Genomic DNA, 18,813 nt, shown 5'->3' on the forward strand with positions numbered 1-18,813 from the left:
TTTGTCATATTTTAAGTATTTTTATTTTGTGTATTCCTTGACCAATTTCTGTACATATAATTGATTTTATATTTTTGTGTTTTCACTTCCATACTGGTTTTATAGGTAATTAGTCTGTTACCTTTACTATATGTTTGCTTTTACCTGTGAAATTTTTTCCTTTCATAATTTTCTTCTAGTTAAATGTCTTTTCTTTCCACTTAAATAATTCCCTTCAATATTTATTATAAGGCTGGTTTTGTGGTAATAAACTCCTTTAACTTTTATTTGCTGGGAACTTCTCTCCTTCAGTTTTAACTGATAACCTTATCAGGCATAATATTTTTCATTGTAGGTGTGTTCCTTTCAGCATGTTGGCTTGCAGTTTCTGCTGAAAAATCAGCTGACAGACCTACAGTGTTTCCCTTATATGTAGCTGTTTTCTCCTGGTGCCTTTAAGATTCTCTCTATATCATTACATTTTGCCATTTAATTATTACGTGTCTTGGTGTGAACTTCTTGGTTTCATCTTGTTAGGTGAAAGCACTCTGTGCTTTCTCAAGCTGGATGTCTGTTTTCAGATTAGGAAAGTTTTCAGTCTCCTTCTCTCTCTCTTCTCTTTCTTGGATTTCTAAAATTCAAATGTTACTCTTAGTGATATTATAGAGGTCCTTGACCTATTCTCAATTTTTACTTTTTGCTGTGCAGCTAGATTGCTTTCTTTGACCCTGTCTTTCATATTGCTAATCCATTCTTCTAGTTTATTTTTCATTTCAGTTAATGTATTCTTCAGCTCTGACTGGTTATTTTTTATATTTTCTATCTCCTTGTTGAAGTCCTCACTGAGTTCACTCTTTCTCAAATCTGGTAACAATCTTTATGACCATTACTTTGAACACTTTATTAGGCATATTGCTTATCTCCATTCGTTTAGCTCTTTTCCTATGATTTTGTCTTGTCATATTTTTCTGTTGCCTCATTTTGTATGATTCTGTGTTTGTTTTTATGTATTATGAAGTCATCTGCATTTCATGGTCTTCATAGTAATGACCTTGTGTAGAAGAGCTCCTGCCTGTTGTGTCCTTGCAGCTTAGTCTCTTCTGGTCACCAGAACCAGGTGCTCCAAGGTTGTTCCCTGTGTGTACCCATCTGTTGTGGCTAAGCTGTGACTCCTGTAGGCTCATTGGTAGGTGGGGCCAGTACTCATTCTAGCTATCTACAGTTGGACACTGACAGTTGTTTGTACACCGAAGGGCAGTGCTTGCTCCCTGTGCAGTCATTTAGAGGCCCAGTGACAGAAACTGTGGACATGCTGGGATGTGGAGTTATCTGTCATTTTGATGGCAAGAGTCACTCTAGAGGGGCACTTGATCAGGGCATGTATTGATGGCAAAGTAGATGGAGACTACTTTGCCCACAATAGCCCACAAGTGTCCAGGTATTTAGGCTGAGGAGGACAAGAAAAATTGGACCTGCCAGTACTTTGTTCCCAGAGAAAACTCCGGCAGATTGCAGGCCCTCTGGCATACATCTTAAAATTAGCCGATCAATTTCACATATAACCCAGGCATTTTTCAAACTATTGCTTCTGTGGTTCTGGCCAAGTTATTTAGTTTTCTGCCTTTATAGGGGCAGGGACTTGGTTTTATATAGTCATCCAGCTCTCCCAGAGTGGGTCCCCAGGGCCAGGGGTACCCACTGTAGGGTCTGATCCCCTCACTTCTCTGTGCTTATGATATCCCTACTGTTCTCATCTCTGCTTCTCCTACCCTTTTTGATATGGACTTCTCTTTACAACTAGCTGTGGAAGGTCTGTTCTGCCAGCCTTCAGTTGTTTACAGAGTTAATTGTGTAGATATACCTGTTTCCTTGGTGTGACTATGGGATGAAGTGAGCTCAGGATCGTCCTGTTCCATCATCCCCCCCTCTCTTGATTATACTTTTAGTAACCCATCTAATTGTACTTTGTTTAAGTGAATGGTTTTCATCCAGCTGAAATGATAATTAAATCTATTTTGGGAAAACATCTTTGGTAAAGACTATCTAGACAATGATCATTCAAATGTATTTTAACATACAAATCAGTTTTAAATAATGTCAATAGCAGTCAAACTTCATACTTGACATTCAGAACCTCATGTTTTGAAGGAAAAGAAAGTATGAAAGTTCAACCCATAGAATTATCTGCTATACACATAATTTTTAAATTTAATTTCACTGTGAGAACCCAGGAAAATAAATTAAGGATAGAATATCCCCAGTTTGTTTTTTCCTTAAAACTTTATAGTTTAATAAGATAAATCTAACCCTGCTATAGAGAATTTTTTTCTATTTTCCATTTTACTTTCATCTATTCGAACATGGAGATTAACAGAGGAGACACCTTCTAGTGGATTAGAAGAATGTGATTGTATCACACACAGTGAAATAAAAAGGAATAAGAAAGATCATTTGGCAGCAAAGTTAGACAATGGTCAAGTGGATACACAGTACCAGATATCTCAGTTCACATACCCTGAGTCAAGCAAAAGAAGAAATAACCATAACATGTACCTGTTATGGAGCAAACAATTTTCTTTCTGTGACTGGGGAAGGCAAGTTGATGCAAATAAGGAGTAATTACAAACTAAACTAAACTCTTTTCACCATTAGCAATGCACACCCAGTCCATATTTATCCAATGAAATTATATAGAAAATGTTTTCTTATAAAATGTTCCAAGAAGCAAAGATTCATGTTTTTATTGATTTTCTGCCAGCAAGTGATAAAATACTTTAGGTATTGGCTCTCCATATACATAGGCTATAAACACACACTTTTTATTCTGCTAAAACACATAATACATTTCTATAACACCAGTTAGCTATGGTGTGATTGGTAAATAGCGGAATGATGTCAGTATAATCTGGAAGTTAAGCTGGTTTATATATAAATTTTCCTAGGTGGGAGATTCTGGAATGTAATAGAAGACCTATAAATTCAGCAGAAGGAAAGAGCATTCAACTGAGCTACTGCATAGGGGTGGTGGATACACTTGTACATAGTTCTTCTATCCAAAAAGATGAAGCTTGCATGGCTCTCACAAATGGCAGCCAACCCTCCCCCTGTGCTAAGAGCTCCACTTGCATGGGTACTTCCCCATCCCACACTTGTATTCTATTGTTTTGTTGATTTTTGTTTGGGTTATTTATTATTTTGCATTTTTAATGCCCTTTATAGCAGCCACCAGCCTCACTGAGCTCCCTGTGAACTATACAAGCTACCTCTCAAAGTAGCACTTAATGGTTTTGATAGTTGGTGATAAAATTGCATGAGTTTCACTGTGCTGCCCATTTGCTTTTTTCCCCATGAGCCCTACTATTTCTAGCGCTCAGTTTTGTAGAATGAGGTTTTTCAAAACTACATACATCATGTTATAGCAGAAACTCTACATATGACATTTCATTTTTCTAAAAGTCTTCCCTAGCAAAGCTTACTATCACATCAATTTTCTCTAGCATTGAGATCTCAAAGTATGAAGCAATATCGATCATTCATTCATTCATTCACTATGTGTTCTTTGAGCTTCTGGTATGTTCTTTGCCCTGTGGTGGGGATAAAAAATATTAGACACAGTTGCTGTTCTCATAAACTTTGTAGTCCTTAATTTCCAAATAAATTCACAGGATCCACTAAAAAATGAAGAACAGTACTTCAGAATAGTTGATTGTTCTCTCCTGAGGCAATATTCTAGGGCACTAATGAACTTAGTACCAAATTTAGTTCTTTCCTGTCATTTATGCCAACAGCCAAGTCTCTAGTTTTTCAATCTGGTAGTGCTGTGGATGGTTTATTCCTGTGTTTTTCAAACTCTTCCCACTTTTCAAACTCTTGTCCTAGGAAGATCCTCTGGCTTAGGGAGGAGCTAGGAGGGCAGGTCTCTGATAGGTTGCACAGCATTGGAAGAGAGGCAGCTTCGTCTTCCTCGGCTCTGTATCTTGAAAGTTTGCATAGATCTAATTTGGTGCCACATAGAGTGAGAGAGCTACCTCTAATATAAACAAACAAATGTTAAAGATCATTGATTTAATCCATATGTTACATAAAAATGGCTACATTAGTAGTAACCCATGCAGTAACTCAGCTTTCAGGAGTGGGATGCCTATGAGGACAATTATATTGCCAGCAGTACGAGATCTCTTTGGCCCAATCTGTAAAATAGACCAATTAAGTATGTATGGTATAAATGTCACAAATGTAATAAGGGAAATAAAGCAAATTGTCTATTGACCACCTTTCTACTGGGTACTGAAGATTTAAGACTGACCGAATATTCTCTCTCCTTTTGTGTGTGTGTCTCTAGGGACCTCAGATGATTTTCATTGCAGCGAAAGATCTTGGACAATTATCCAAACTGAAGGTAATAGATCTCTGTGTTGATTGGAGGGGGCAGGGGCTGGAATGTGTGGCTATTCTGTATTTAAAGTACTCACATTGTAAGTCTTAAATGCTTTAAATTATGGCATGAAATCTCATCTCAGAGCCCAAAGTGTCACGAATTGAGATGTCGTAAGTGCAGAGTGTGGTCATCCTTGACCACTTGCCTATATTCAGTGAGTCACGTGTGAAGCATATAGTGATGTAATTGGACCTTTGAAAAATTGCAAAGTGTTTCTATTGCTGTGATGAGATTTAAGATTTCTATATTTACCTCTGTTCACAGAATCTGTAGTTTTATACAGGTGCCGACCAATATTGTGATGTAGGTGCTGTGCACGTTGAGATGCTGAATAAATGGAAACATTTATCGTGTATCAAAAAAGAAAAAATCAAGTACTTAGGTAGCTCAGTTTGTTAAGTGTCTGACTTCGGCTCAGGTCATGATCTCACAGCTTGTGAGTTCAAGCCCCACGCTGGGCTCCGTGCTGACAGCTCAGAGCCTGGAGCCTGCTTCATATTCTGTGTCTCCCTCTCTGCCCTTCCCCAACTATCACTCTGTCTCTCTCTGTCTCTCTTAAAAATAAACATGTTTTAAAAATTTTAAGGAAAGAATAAAGGGATTATTGGTTGTCTGTGAAAAGTAATGAGCTAACTACAATTCAGCAAGAAACTGTCCTCCTACTAGTAATGATATCTAGCATGGCAGGACTAAGATGTATGAATGTACTCTCACAATCTGCTTTAAGGATGAATCAGGCTGGGGCACTTGAAGGGCTCAGTCGGGTAAGTGAACCACTCTTCATTTTTGGCTCAGGTTATGATCCCACGGTTATGGGATCAAGCCCTATCTTGGGCTTGGTGCTAAGGGTGGAGCCTGCTTAAAATTCTCTCTCCCTCTGCCACTCTCCCCTGCTCGTGCTCTTTCCCTCTCTCAAAACAAAAACAAAATTCAGGTCAAAATTTAGGGACTGAATTGTACGGTTTTCTTTTTTCCTTCATATGTCTAATATTTCAAATTAGAAGGGCAACTAGGAATTTTTTATTTTGTGTTCTAGTTTTCAGCATTACTTCTTTTGGGGTAAATTAGATAACATATTTTCTTTCTTATACTAATCAGGCTTTGTATGAATAAAGGCAAAGTTGAGTGCTTCATAGAAATCCATTAAAGTCTACACAGATCTTAAAGGCAACAAAGCTAGTGTGGGAAAATGAAACTCATCAAAGCAGCTATTGAACTTGTCAATATATTCAAGCATATTATAAATGAGGATTTGCTGACTAAATAACCCTACCCTTTATTATTGCTGAAATTCACAGGACTGTGCAGGGAACTTCAGGTTCTGTCCTTCAAGGATAGGAACTTCACTGGTTAAAATACATATTGTGCTTCTGTGACTGACTGTTTTACTTAGAATAATGTCCTTCAAGTTCTTCCATTTTGTTGTATATGGGTAGATTTCCTTCTTTTTAGCAGCCAAATAAGATTCCATTGTATGTACATACCATACTTTCTTTATCCAGTCATTATATAGGCCAACATTGTGCCTATCGTAGAAATACATGATGTTTTAATTCCTTTTTTGTCTCTTAGTATGTAGTGTGTATCATGGGGATGGGTTCCAGATACGAAACTCCTTGGTTCAAATTCTACTTCAATTGTTTCCAAATTGGCCAAAGTATCTAACCTTTTTACTCGTCAGATTTGGCATTTGTAAAGTGCAAAAAAAAAAAAAAAAGTTAACACTTGGATTACTGTGAGGATAAATTAGATAATGCATACCTTATCTTTGCATGGTAATTGCAAAAACTATGCCACCTCCCACTCACAGAAGGTGGCAGCTCAGTTAGGTATTGCTGGAATTGTTTTGTGTATATAACACAGGAGAAGGATAATCTATTTGACTGCATAATTACTTACTGAGATGAGGTAGGTGTCCTATAATTTCAGTACCCTAAAGTATATACTTGCTCAGAAAGTAACATTAAAAGCTAATAATCCACTTAAAATACTGCATTGTCACCTACAATTGCTTCCCACAGGTATTCAGTTACGTTGATGGTTTGGAGGAAAGGTAAAAGGTAGAAAAGTTACTGCCACGCACATCTTGCTCCCTTGCTTTATCCCCCTTATTTTCTTCGTGGGATTTCTATTCCCTTCTTTGAAAAATAGGTTTATACAGGGTTGAAATTTCTTATAGAAAGCCAGGAAGGTGAAACAGCATAGTATCTCATTATAAAAGAAATGGCCCTGGCCCTGCTTCTAGCATCTGTGTGATACCAGGAAACATACTCTATCTCCCATGGCTACTGTTTCCTGAGTTAGAAGTTATATCAGCCAGAACTGTTTTCAGTTCCAAGTGCTAGAAAGCCAGACTAACATAAACAAGGGAGGAATTTATTGCTATATGAAATTTTATAGTCCTAGCTAACTCTGCTTTCCATCGCTGCTTGATTAGGATCTCAAAGATGTTACAGAACCCAGTTAGTATCTCTCAACTATGTTCTTTCCTTGTTTGATATATGGCCGTAACAAACCTACCTTTCTATTGGTAAAATGGTTGTCTCTGCCGTATAGCATCATTCAAACTTGAATTGTGTAGAGGAGAACACCCAATCTGATGTGGGAAATTCCAGCAAATACCACCAGCACATCATGGGCTCTGATATGAAGCCAACCATTGTGACATAGCCCATTTGGCTTAACTCACAGACCAACCCTTGAGCTGGGGGTTTAATCCACACTGTTCAAATCTTATGAACTTTTAGTGGACTAGAGACAGCTCCCTAGAGGGGAGATGTTAGTGGGGGGAAATCGGAGTTCACAAAAAACATAACACTTTAGGACTTTAGGTCCCTTTGCAACTTGCAAACTTCTTCAAGAATATACTAAACTAAAAACAAAATTTTAATAAGGTGTCCTAAAAGGATTATATCATCAGCACTGAAATAATCCAAAGGACTAAAAATAGAATCTTGTATACATAGGTGATAGAAAAATAACGTAGTTCTAAATTATATTTTTCTATTATTGTTCCTTGATTTTTTTAATTTTTAATTATTAATCTATTTGGTCATTATTATTTGAATTACAGAAAAAGACCTTTAAAATATTATGCAAAATTCAAATTTTTGTCAGAATAAAGAACTTCAAATTTTACAAAGTCATTTTCCCTTATACTAAAATGTCACTTCCATTTTTTTTTTTCATTTTAAACCATGGGCCTTTACATTTTTCATATATTAGTTTGAAAGCATATTTGGATAAATTCAGAAGTCCTGTATGGAAATATGAACAAATAACTTGGGTGCCTGAGTGGCTCAGTGAGTTAAGCATCCAACTTTGGCTCAGGTCATGATCTCTCAGTTCGTGAGTTTGAGCCCTGCATCGGGCTCTGTGCTGACAACTCAGAGCCTGCTTCAGATTCTGTGTCTCTCTCTCTCCACCCCTCCGTTGCTTGCCTTCTGTCTCTCTCTCTCTCTCAAAAAAAAATAAACAAACATTAAAACATTTAAATAAAAAAACACAAGTAACCAACTTATTTTAAAGAATACAAGGTCAAGAAAAATAAAACAAGGAGGGAAATTGTTTTTCTGCATTTGATTATGATTTAATAATAATCCATTAAAGAACTATTCAGCCATTTGACATATTCTATATTACTTCCTGGTCTGGAGCTTCATAATGTATGTTTACTTTGTATGCCCAAATTATTACTGTTTAATAGGATCAGATTTATTTGGCATGTTTTTTAATGTTTATTTTAAACATTAAAGAGAAGCAGAGAGAGGCAGAGGACCCAAAGCAGGCTCCGCACTGTCAGCACAGAACTCAATGCAGGGCTTGAACTCACAAACCTTGAGATCATGACCTGAGACGAAGTTGGACCCTTACCTGACTGAGCCACCCAGGCTGGCATAATTTTTTTAAAACATAAATTTTCATGGAGAGGTGATGCAATGTTAAAACCAATTAATACATCAAAGACTGTAAGTTTACTTACTGCAAGCAAGCAGTAACTAACTCATAAGGCAATAACTCATTGCCAGCCCCTTTCAGAGATTCCCTTACTTGAAAGAACTATTTTTAAATCCCAGAAAATTATTTCTTACAAAGAATATTTTTTTCTATAATATAGAAGGAGTTGAAGCCAGAGATTTAATATGAAATACTTATATTTACTTACTCTAAAGCATTTCCCCCCTATTATTTAGTAAACATTTCCCATTACTGTTTGAGTCTCAATGGGTAGTTAATACTCATATTTTTAAAATATTAAATAGACTTATATGTTTGAGTTTAAAACTCTATCAGAGAAAGATGTAGTAAGATGCAGAATTGTATGTGATGGGTCCATGAAGCATTATATCATTTTTTCAAAACTACCCCAAAGAATATGCTTTCATTCAAGCGTATTGAACCCTACAAGATACGCTGAAAGAAGTACAGTTCAGCTACCAAAAATATACTGAATGCCTAACAGGTTATAATTGCCAAGATAGGCCCTGAAAGACTGCAGACAAGATGTAGATCAAGATTATCTCCAGGAAGTCATGGTATCTACCAAATAACAGAATAAGAAAAGGGCTACAATAGGATGAGTCACTGGGCATGATTGCACAATTTGTGCATTGCACACAAGTGCCTGTCTGAGGGAGCAAATAAACTGCTCTAATAGAGCCCATGTTCCACTTGCCAAGCCATATGTGTTGATGTAGTGCTGTGCCCTGTAGAAAAAGAGGCACCTGTTATTACTGACAAAAGGCACTGACTGATCATTAAGTCATTCATTCTCAGAGCTGTGTCCACCCATGGCCTTTCCTTTAATTAGCATAGAGGCACCTAGGTCAGTTAGAATTTAAGCTCCAGGAGGACAAAACTCTTTCTTTTACCGAACAGCATATCACAATCACTAGGACAGCACTGGCATATGATATGTTGTTGGCTAGAATAGTGGCTGCTCTGGGGATATTATCAATTTGGAGAGTGAGGAATTTTTAACATTTTTCTCTTAGATTTCTATTTCTTGTATTATTGTCTTCAACTTTATACCATGATTTCCCTAAAAACTTTGAATGATGGGTTGAGACAGTCCATAGTGAACAATGAGGAATATCCATTGTAAGTATGGAAATCAGCTCTAAAATATTGAAAAATATTTTAAAATATTGAAAATCTGCAGAGCCAAATGCAGTTAACTCTTGGGGGCTTTCATTACTAATGACAAAGCATTAAAGGAATGCAAGAAAGAGACTAAATTGGGGGCATTATATTTAAAGTAGACTTTAACAGTAGTGATTGAAAGAAGCCAAAATTACCTTCTAACTCCGGGTCATGACTAATCTTCCTCAGTGTGACAGACATTGAAAAAACTTTGACACATTTTTCCAGGTCTCTCTTTTTTTTCCTAACATCAACTTGTAAGTGAAAAGTAAAGCCCCATATGGATCAAAGTTCAGTATTTCTTTTTTTTTTTTTTTGAAGAGTAGCTATTGATTAGATATATGACAAAATAATCATCTAAAATGTGTCCCTGTGGTCATTATGCAGATTTGGTTGAAAATAGTTGTTAAATGAATGAACTGGTTAATTTATAAGTAATCGTTACCCTGTTTTCTAGGAGCACATGATTCGGGAGTATGCCAAGGGTCTGACACCAAGACAGTGTGCTGTGATGGAGGTGGTCCTGGCTACTATCAAGGTAAGGTTACAGGACTCCTGAATCATGCATCCAGAGTCCTCTGTTTACCCTCAGAGAAAGTTTTCCCACATGCCTATCTATAGTGCTGTGCCATCCATAGATACAGAAGATAGTTGTATGGGCATATTCCCATACGGATTGTGTCAGATTGAGTGCATACTGTCTCCACAGGATCCACCTTACTCTGTCCTTATACTTGCTTCCTTTGTCTCTAGAAAATGTGTGTGAAACTTTTGCTGTAACATGTGTTTGCAAAGAAAGACATATACCCCCCACCAAAGTTCAATTAAATAGACGCTTCAGGAGGTTTGGGGTTAACAGAATTTCTTTTTATGTTTTCTATGCTTGTTGAAATGGCTTTTAAAAGATCAATCTTCTCCTCTCTCTTAGTAAGTGCAATAATTTAATTTTCTGCAGAAAACCCAAAGGCAGTGTGTTGTGTGCATCAATTTTTCATAGCCAAAGGTTGACCAAAAGTTACTGTGGTATGGGCTAAATATGGACAGACCTCAAAATGTAACTTAGAAGCTCTTTGTTTCCACATAATTCCTTTTCTGTTTATGTGCATATATTTCATATTTATATACATGCATTTTATATTTATATGTGAAAGCTTATCGAAGAGTGAAAATTTATTGTCTAAATTTAAACCCTGTCCATTGTCGCCATGCTTCACTGGGGGAAAGCATGTGTGACCAGTGTAGCAAAAACTGCTAGCTACAATGAACCCTTTTCAGAGCACAGAATGGTCTCACAGGATAGAAACAGACATTACTATGGAATTCATTAAAAGAGACTTGTGCAACAATTGGGCACCTTAACAAAACTGTTAACTCACAGCTTTTATTTTGCAGTTTCAGCATTTAATAAGATGCCATCTTTTCCTGCTTCAATGTCAAAAACTGCACAATAAAAGTTGTGAGGTGAGAATTTTGTGACACCTGGTGGGAACTGGAGAGTATGAATTTAGGCAGTGAGAGTACAGCAATGGAGTTTCTAAAGCTGCAGCTAGAGAGTTACCTGGAAGTACGGAAATTTTGCACAGTCATTTTGAGGGGAAAAAATGGAAAACATGAAAAAAAACAGAGAAAATAGCAAAAACAGCTGTTTTTAAAAAATTATTTTCAGAGCACCTGGGTGGCTTAATCGGTTGAGTGTCCAACCTGGGCTCAGGTCATGATCTCGCGGTTCCTCAGCTCAAGCCCCACATTGGGCTCAATGTTGTCAGACTGATCCTCTGTCTCTCTCAAAAATAAACAAAAAACATTTTAAATAAATAAATAAATAAATATTTTCAAAACATGAATAAGAAATGACTGACCTTTGGAGTTAGAGCAGAACTAATAGCCATTAGTTCCTACAAATTAGGAAATGCTAGTAGAAAATAATAAGAACTTTGAAGTGAACCATGAACACGGGGAAAAAAGTAAGAGTTTTAGAAACTGAATACAGCCCTTCATGGATTTTATTAAGTCACTGTAGGACTTTGAGAGAGAAGGGGAAATATGTGCTATGAAAAGAGAATAGCATTCAGACCTGGCTCTTATCCCTAACATCAATATTTCTACCTGCAGGCTTAGTTATGCCCAAAGTCTGGGACATTCCTGATCTCCAGCCAAGTTCCCTTGTTCTACATCTTGACAGTTCAACTACCCCATCTTCCTGTCATGTCATCTGGGATGATCTTTTAATTCAGTCTCAGACACTTCCACCAGCTGGTGTCCAAGATCCAGTAGTAAATGGGTCCATGTCATTATCTTGTTTCTCTAGGACTCAGGTCTGACCCTGATCCTCCTGAACCTCAGAGCCTGAGGTCAGGCCTCTATGCTACACCTACTGGGCCTATTATGAGACTCTTTTGGTCTGTAGTCTGCCTATCTGCCAACACATGTACCTGGGCATTCATTTCTATGGCCCTGTAGTCAGTTTGCCAAAGCTGGGACTCCCGTTATCTTGTCTGATTCTGAGATTTTACCCAACTGATTTTCCTACCAAACACTAATCCTATTGTTGACTACAAAGGAATTCAGGAAAAAGAGGAATACTACTTAAAAGAATTGCAGCTCTAATAGCTAGCGATTCAAGGTCGGCTTGAAGCCCAGCAGAGGGACCCGTGTAATACTAGCAGAGACCTCATGAGAAAGATGTTCTTCTGCAGAAGCACCAGATGCTACCCAGGCTAACTCACAAAGGCTGCCAAAGACATGATCCCGGTTCTTCTTTAACTCAGTTTATGCACATAAGCTGGAAGTAAAAAATGAAGAAGGAAAATGCTATGGAGTTTGTAGACTACAGACTGAAATAGTGGTTTACATTCTTTCAAATATCTTCCATTGTGTACATCTTCTCGCCTGATCTTTAAAAACATCTGGCTGTTAGTATGTCAAGAGTTATCATTCACACCTTATAGATTAAACAATGGAGGCTGAGCAGGTTTAAGTTACCATCAAAGGCCAGAAAGCTGCCAGGAATTGGCGGAGCTGAGAAAGGACTCCTACCTCTAATGTCATTGTCCTTGCTTCTGTGTCACATTATTTCCCTAACTGTTAACAGAGTATTGGTAAAATGCCACAGGCCAAAATGGATAATATTTCTTTAGAGAAATTAGTTACTTCTAGATTAAATACCAGATTTCAATTATTTATATTATTTTCTAAAGATGATTTAAAATCTTTCAACCTCTAAAAATATTAACTCTCTTAAATAGTAAAACTTTGGGGTGCCTGGATGGCTCAACCCGTTAAGAGTCTGACTTCGTCTCAGGTCATGATCTTGCAGTTTGTGCGTTTGAGCCCCATGTCAGGCTCTGTGCTGACAGCCAGAGCCTGCCTCTGATTCTGTGCCTCCCTCACTTGTGCTCTGTCTCTCTCTCTCAAAAAAATAAATAACAAATTTTAAATACTAAAATTTTAACTGGACTATTTTGTCATACCAGTCACAGGTTTCAGTTATGAGTCAAAAGGAGAGAATGTGGCATAAGTTCCAAAAATCCCTTATGTCAGAAAGACTTAGGACTGCTATGAAATTCCCTGAAATGTGGATTTCTTTCAAAAAAAAAAAAAAAAAACAGACCTTTTTGTCAACAATAGGTACTCTTGACCTGAGCATGAATCCCAAGAACTTAAGGAAATTCCTGTCTTGAACAAACCTCAGGTTATTTTCTGATAAATTTGAAAATCAAAAAACCCAGAAAATAAGCTGGCTGGTTTTATTTTTGTCCAACCTTCCAGATTTCCCTGGAACAACTTGTTCTTTGTACCCAAACATGATACTCTACAATGTATGTTGCATATGTTTGACATCATGTAGGGACAATACAGAGACTTCCCTAAAAACAATAACCATGTGAATTAGGGCCCTCTAGAAATGTTAATTTTTTTGGATATAAAGGAGAGAATTTGTACTAAATGTGAATATCTATTCAAATATAGCTTTGGAATTTACTTATTACATATTTAATCCGAGATAACACCATTTCTGAAAATTTGGATTTCAGACAAATAGCAAGACATATGATATTATGCCTCTGAGGCTGTTACCCTGACTGAGGTCCTGCACTATCCTGCTATCCATTATTCATGAGGCAGTTTTGGTGGCTGCTTCTCTGTATCTTTTTTATCATAAGTTTAGTTTTTGCATTATTTAAAATTCAGCTGCTCATGAGAAGTACAAAATCACTTACCTAGTTTGGACTATTGCAATTCAAAAATCATTACTTGAGAGCTTACTTATATGTAGGAAATATGGTAAGCAAGGAGGAGGCTAAACCAAGGAGAGATCTTGCTCTAGACTTAAGAACACCAACCTCTACAATTGATCAAATAAGAGGTGTGGACAAAGTGCTGGGGACTGCAGACAGGGTAATATATTCTCTGTGACTCACTAGGGGAAAGAGAGGGAAGCTTTGGGATTGAGAGGCTGAAATGGGGCAAAGCAAGGGGGAAGGTCCTTGCAGGCCCAGAGAAAAGCTTGAATGGAATGCGAGAAGGGGTGAATCAGTCTGAGAACTTCAAATAGTCCAGTGTAGAGGAACAGATCATGACTGGTTGAGTACTGTAGGGAAAAAAAGAGGAACACTGGATGGGAACCAAAATGCTGACGCTTACATCGAGGTAAACGGGAAAAAGTAGCATATTCTGATCTGATGTATACACGAGGACTCCAGTTGTGGTAGAAAATAACTTCTAAAATATCTATCAAATAATTCCTTAAAAAAGAAATAAATCTTAGTTGTTAAAGGCAGATTATATCTGAGTTTGCAAAATGAATTGTCTGCATGTATTTTCCAAAAATATGTGATGATGGGTAAGTGCTATCAAAATAGTGTATGAAACCAGGAAGAAAATTCTTCCTGCAAACTTGTAAAGAAACATTAGCATGTTCCCATCAGTCAGTAAAAATAGATCATAAAAAATCTTCAAATTATATGGCAAATTTAATGAATTAGAGGAATTGAGAATTTTTAATGGGTGTATAAAAGGAATGGCTTGTTAAGGGTACAGACAGTATTTATCCTGATTTAATTTCAGCAGTACTATTTTTTTTTCTCACAAATAACAACCAGGTCTTCAGTGCTTTATGTTTTGTAGCTTTATGAAGAATATTATAAACAGAACAAAATCTATCTGGTTTTTCTTTAAGAAAATGATATTTACACATAGCTCTTTCAATCTCCATTCAGATGGAATAATAGTATTCCTCCCCACCCACCCTTAAATTACTAAATCCCATTACTGTATTAAGGTGGAAGCCTTTGCAAATATCAGAATATGGATGTAAATACAAATGTAAATAAAATATTTGGAACCACCTGAGGAATTATATCACTGGCAATGATCAGAGTATCAGGACAGTAAGTAATTAAGAGAGAAAAAACTGCAGTGTGTAAGTCACTGTCCACTCCAATGGGAAAAATAATAGGGCGAAGAAATTATTGTCAGCAAATTAAATGATTTTTCACATGGAAAACAATTAAAATAGCTCCTGCCATATAGAAAGTTCCTTATAAATGTGACTATCAAATCACCTGAAAACTGGTTTATTTTGGATGAGCCTCTTTCTACTGTTTTACTCAAGATCTCACATATTCTACTACAATTGTTTTTTTTTTTCCTCCTTCCTTAATAGGCCCTTCATTCTCTCTCAATGAAACTAAGTATTAAATCTGACTCTCTGCTCCAAGCAATGGTCCAAGTCCTTATGGCTTTACCCTCTGGCCTTTTGGTTTTCTATGTTCAGCATCTTTTCTCTCTAAGGGCACAAACCCCATAAGATTCTTGAGTGTTCCCTGAGACTCCCCTCTGGGAAGCAGTGCTGCTTTTTGTTGTTGTTGTGGTTTTCTTTTCAAGGAGTTTCTTTTCAAGTACATTAAAAATTAAATAATGATACATGTTAACTTATAAGAAAACAGCAATTGCACTACTAGGCATTTAGCCACGGGATACAGGTGTGCTGTTTTGAAGGGACACATGCACCGCAATGTTTACAGCAGCACTATCAACAATAGCCAAAGTATGTAAAGAGCCCAAATGTCCAGTGATGGATGAGTGGATAAAGAAGATGTGGTGTATATATATATATATATATATATATATATACATACACACACACAATGGAGTATTACTCGGCAATCAAAAAGAATGAAATCTTGCCATTTGTAACTATGTGGGTGGAACTAGAGGGTACTATGCTAAGTGAAATTAGAGAAAGACAAATATATGACTTCACTCATATGAGGACTTTAAGACACAGAACAGATGCCACAAGGGAAGGGAAGCAAAAATCATATAAAAACAGGGAGGGGGACAAAACAGAAGAGACTCTTAAATATGGAGAACAAACAGAGGGTTGCTGGAGGGGTTGTGGGAAGGGGGATGGGCTAAATGGGTAAGGGACATTAAGGAATGTACTCCTGAAATCATTGTTGCACTATATGGTAACTAACTTGGATGCAAATTAAAATATGAAAGAAAGAAAGAAAAGAAAGAAAGAAAGAAAGAAAGAAAGAAAGAAAGAAAGAAAGAAAGAAGAAAGAAAGAAAAAGAAAACAGTATAAGATATGTAACAGGTGATACAGATGCCAATTGAGGGGCCCAGATTAAAAAGTGGTAAGGATTGAGAAGAGGGAGCAACCAGTGTGAGCTCAGGGGATCAGGAAAAGCTGGAGGAGGATCTTGAAGGACAGATGGGAGTCCACGGGCTGGAATGGAAAGACAGTAGTTTTTCCTGAAGGGAGATTCATGACTTGAACATAATCAGAGGAAAGGGACTTCATCATGGAAAGGCACAAGACCAGAGGACTGGCCGTCAGTGACTGAACTATGCTATGGGACTGGTCTAGATATAACTGGAGGTTTGGATAGTAAAGCCATGTAAAATGAGGATTCAGGAAATGTTTGGGTTGAAAGAACAGAGATGCTTTTGCACCTTCAGTGTATTCTATAAAAGAGGAGCCATTGATGATTTCATAAATATATGGCATACTAGATATGGCATTTTAGCAATGGAAATCTTACAGACATGTGCAAAATGCATGGAATAGTTCAAGATTTAGTCACAGAGATCATTTACAGTTATTTAATGCATAAAATGATGATGGCTATCGATAGGTTACTAGCCTTAGGAGTAGAAGTGAAAGATGGATATGATTGACACTTGAAGGGGAGACTCACTGGAACTTGGCAACAGTTGACTCAGCCCAGAGGATGAGAAAGCATGGTTCCACTGGGGGAAAAAAAAAATCAGGCAGGAGGGCTGTTTTTCTGCTGCCACAATGAAGTTAGATATGGTAGCAGGAGCATAGAAATAAATATCTAGTAAATGCTGGCAAGAGGGGCTGGTGCTTAGGAAACAAAGCAAGGCTCAAGTTTCAGGGGTTATTCTGCTAATTAAGCATGTCTTGTTCTAAGTAAAAAGAACTCCACAGTTCACAAATCTCTTCCAGATTGAAAAATTCATTTCATCCCTACAATACCACAGTCAGGCAGGGTGCATGTTTCTGCTCCCATTCAACAAAGGAAAAAATGATACTCTCTGAGGTTACATAATCTATGCATGGAGTACTCTGCAAAGAGGAAAAATGATGAATTTACATTTTCTCACACATTTTAAAGTAAAAAGCAGAGAGTCAAAGAGGTGGAAAAGATCCTAAAATCTCAGAATAGAAACAGAATCCAACATCTCCTTCCCTACTCATATAGATGTCATCTACAATGTTGTTGGCTCATAGTCAAATGGCCACCACTTAATGGCCAGTGATGGGACCTCACTCACAGGTAGCAGCTTCAATTTTTAAGATACACTTATTATTAAAAAGGTATCAAGCCAATAACTGTTTAGTACTTTTAGCTCTACATTGATCCTTCTGTCCTTATTTCTACTTCCTTTTCCATTTGATAGCTTCTCATACACTGAAGGAAACTGTCATGTCTCCCCGATTTATCAACAGCCATTTATTAAGTGACATGCCTTCTGGACCTTACAAAATTCTGGCAGTCTACCACCTTTGGATGCCCTCCACTTTTTCATATTTCTTATAAATGATGAGGCCTAGGGATAAATTTATAATGACCCCAATATTTCAAATATGTTCTAATAAGCAGAGAATGCTGTTGCTCTATCACAGCCTTTGTCTTGATTGGTCTATCTATATTAATGCATGATCATTATCTTTGATAGCTGCCCCATCACTTATTAAATCATGTTAAACCTGAAAGAAAATAAAGCTTTATGGCTTTTAAAATTTTACTGGTATTGTCTACAGCCATACCACCCTGAACACACCCAATCTCGTCTGAAATTTTACTGGTATTAAGGCCAGATCACCCCTATTCCATACTTTGCAGTAAACTTTTTATTATAAATATAGGTCTTTTCCTTTTTTATTTTTTTTCAGCCCATTCTGTAAATGTTGAACCACGATTCCAGGCTGCCAAGACCTTTCTGAAACCACTTCCTGTCATTTGAAGCAATAACATCAAGCCTGGCTGAACTGTACATTTTAAAAGCATGCTTTCTGCTTTTGTCCAAGTCCATGGTGAAAATATCAGCCAGGACAGGGCCAAGGGTAGAGAGAATGACATCCAGCTGACATCCTTATCCTTCACAACTGTGAATAGCCATCTGTCCTCAGCTCTCTATAATTAAAAATCCCTTTCTTGAATGAGGAGAAAATAACCTGTCCCAACTTACTTTTGCCAATTATTTTCTGCAAATTCATATTATTCTTTTTTTTTTTTCCAAGTTTTTATTTATTTTTGGGACAGAGAGAGACAGAGCATGAACGGGGGAGCGGCAGAGAGAGAGGGAGACACAGAATCGGAAACAGGCTCCAGGCTCCGAGCCATCAGCCCAGAGCCTGACGTGGGGCTCGAACCCACGGACCGCGAGATTGTGACCTGGCTGAAGTCGGACGCTCAACCGACTGCGCCACCCAGGCGCCCCTGCAAATTCATATTATTCTAAGTAAACGTCTGAAAAGATTAAGCTGGAGGTTCTTTGTTTATACCACTGGTTGCAGAGGAACAACATGAAGCTGAGTCCCCATTTTTTCTTTGTTTAGAACCAATGGAGAAAAATCCACTTTTTACATGCATAAGGGAAACATCTAGCAGGCTTTAAAACCCCATATACACAAATTCTTCTCTAGCATATAATCCCACCCCCCCCCCCCAAAAAAATGCTTACTATAATGGAGGTCAACTAAGCTGCACTGAGC

The 18,813-nt window shown here is 37.4% G+C and overlaps 1 protein-coding gene across 6 annotated transcripts in view; it reads left to right on the plus strand.

The window, feature by feature from the left end:
- UNC13C (unc-13 homolog C) overlaps positions 1 to 18,813 on the plus strand; it is a 613,180-nt gene that overhangs the window by 529,202 nt on the left and 65,165 nt on the right. For all 6 annotated transcript variants that reach the window (XM_040492731.1, XM_040492733.1, XM_040492734.1 and 3 more), the window contains 2 exons: positions 4,322 to 4,378; positions 10,017 to 10,097. In XM_040492731.1, the coding sequence (XP_040348665.1) occupies positions 4,322 to 4,378; positions 10,017 to 10,097 (138 nt within the window). The remainder of the gene's footprint in view (positions 1 to 4,321; positions 4,379 to 10,016; positions 10,098 to 18,813) is intronic.

This window comes from Herpailurus yagouaroundi, unplaced genomic scaffold (assembly GCF_014898765.1).
Source record: "Herpailurus yagouaroundi ecotype Mexico unplaced genomic scaffold, PumYag 184, whole genome shotgun sequence".
NCBI classification, from domain to species: domain Eukaryota; kingdom Metazoa; phylum Chordata; class Mammalia; order Carnivora; family Felidae; genus Herpailurus; species Herpailurus yagouaroundi.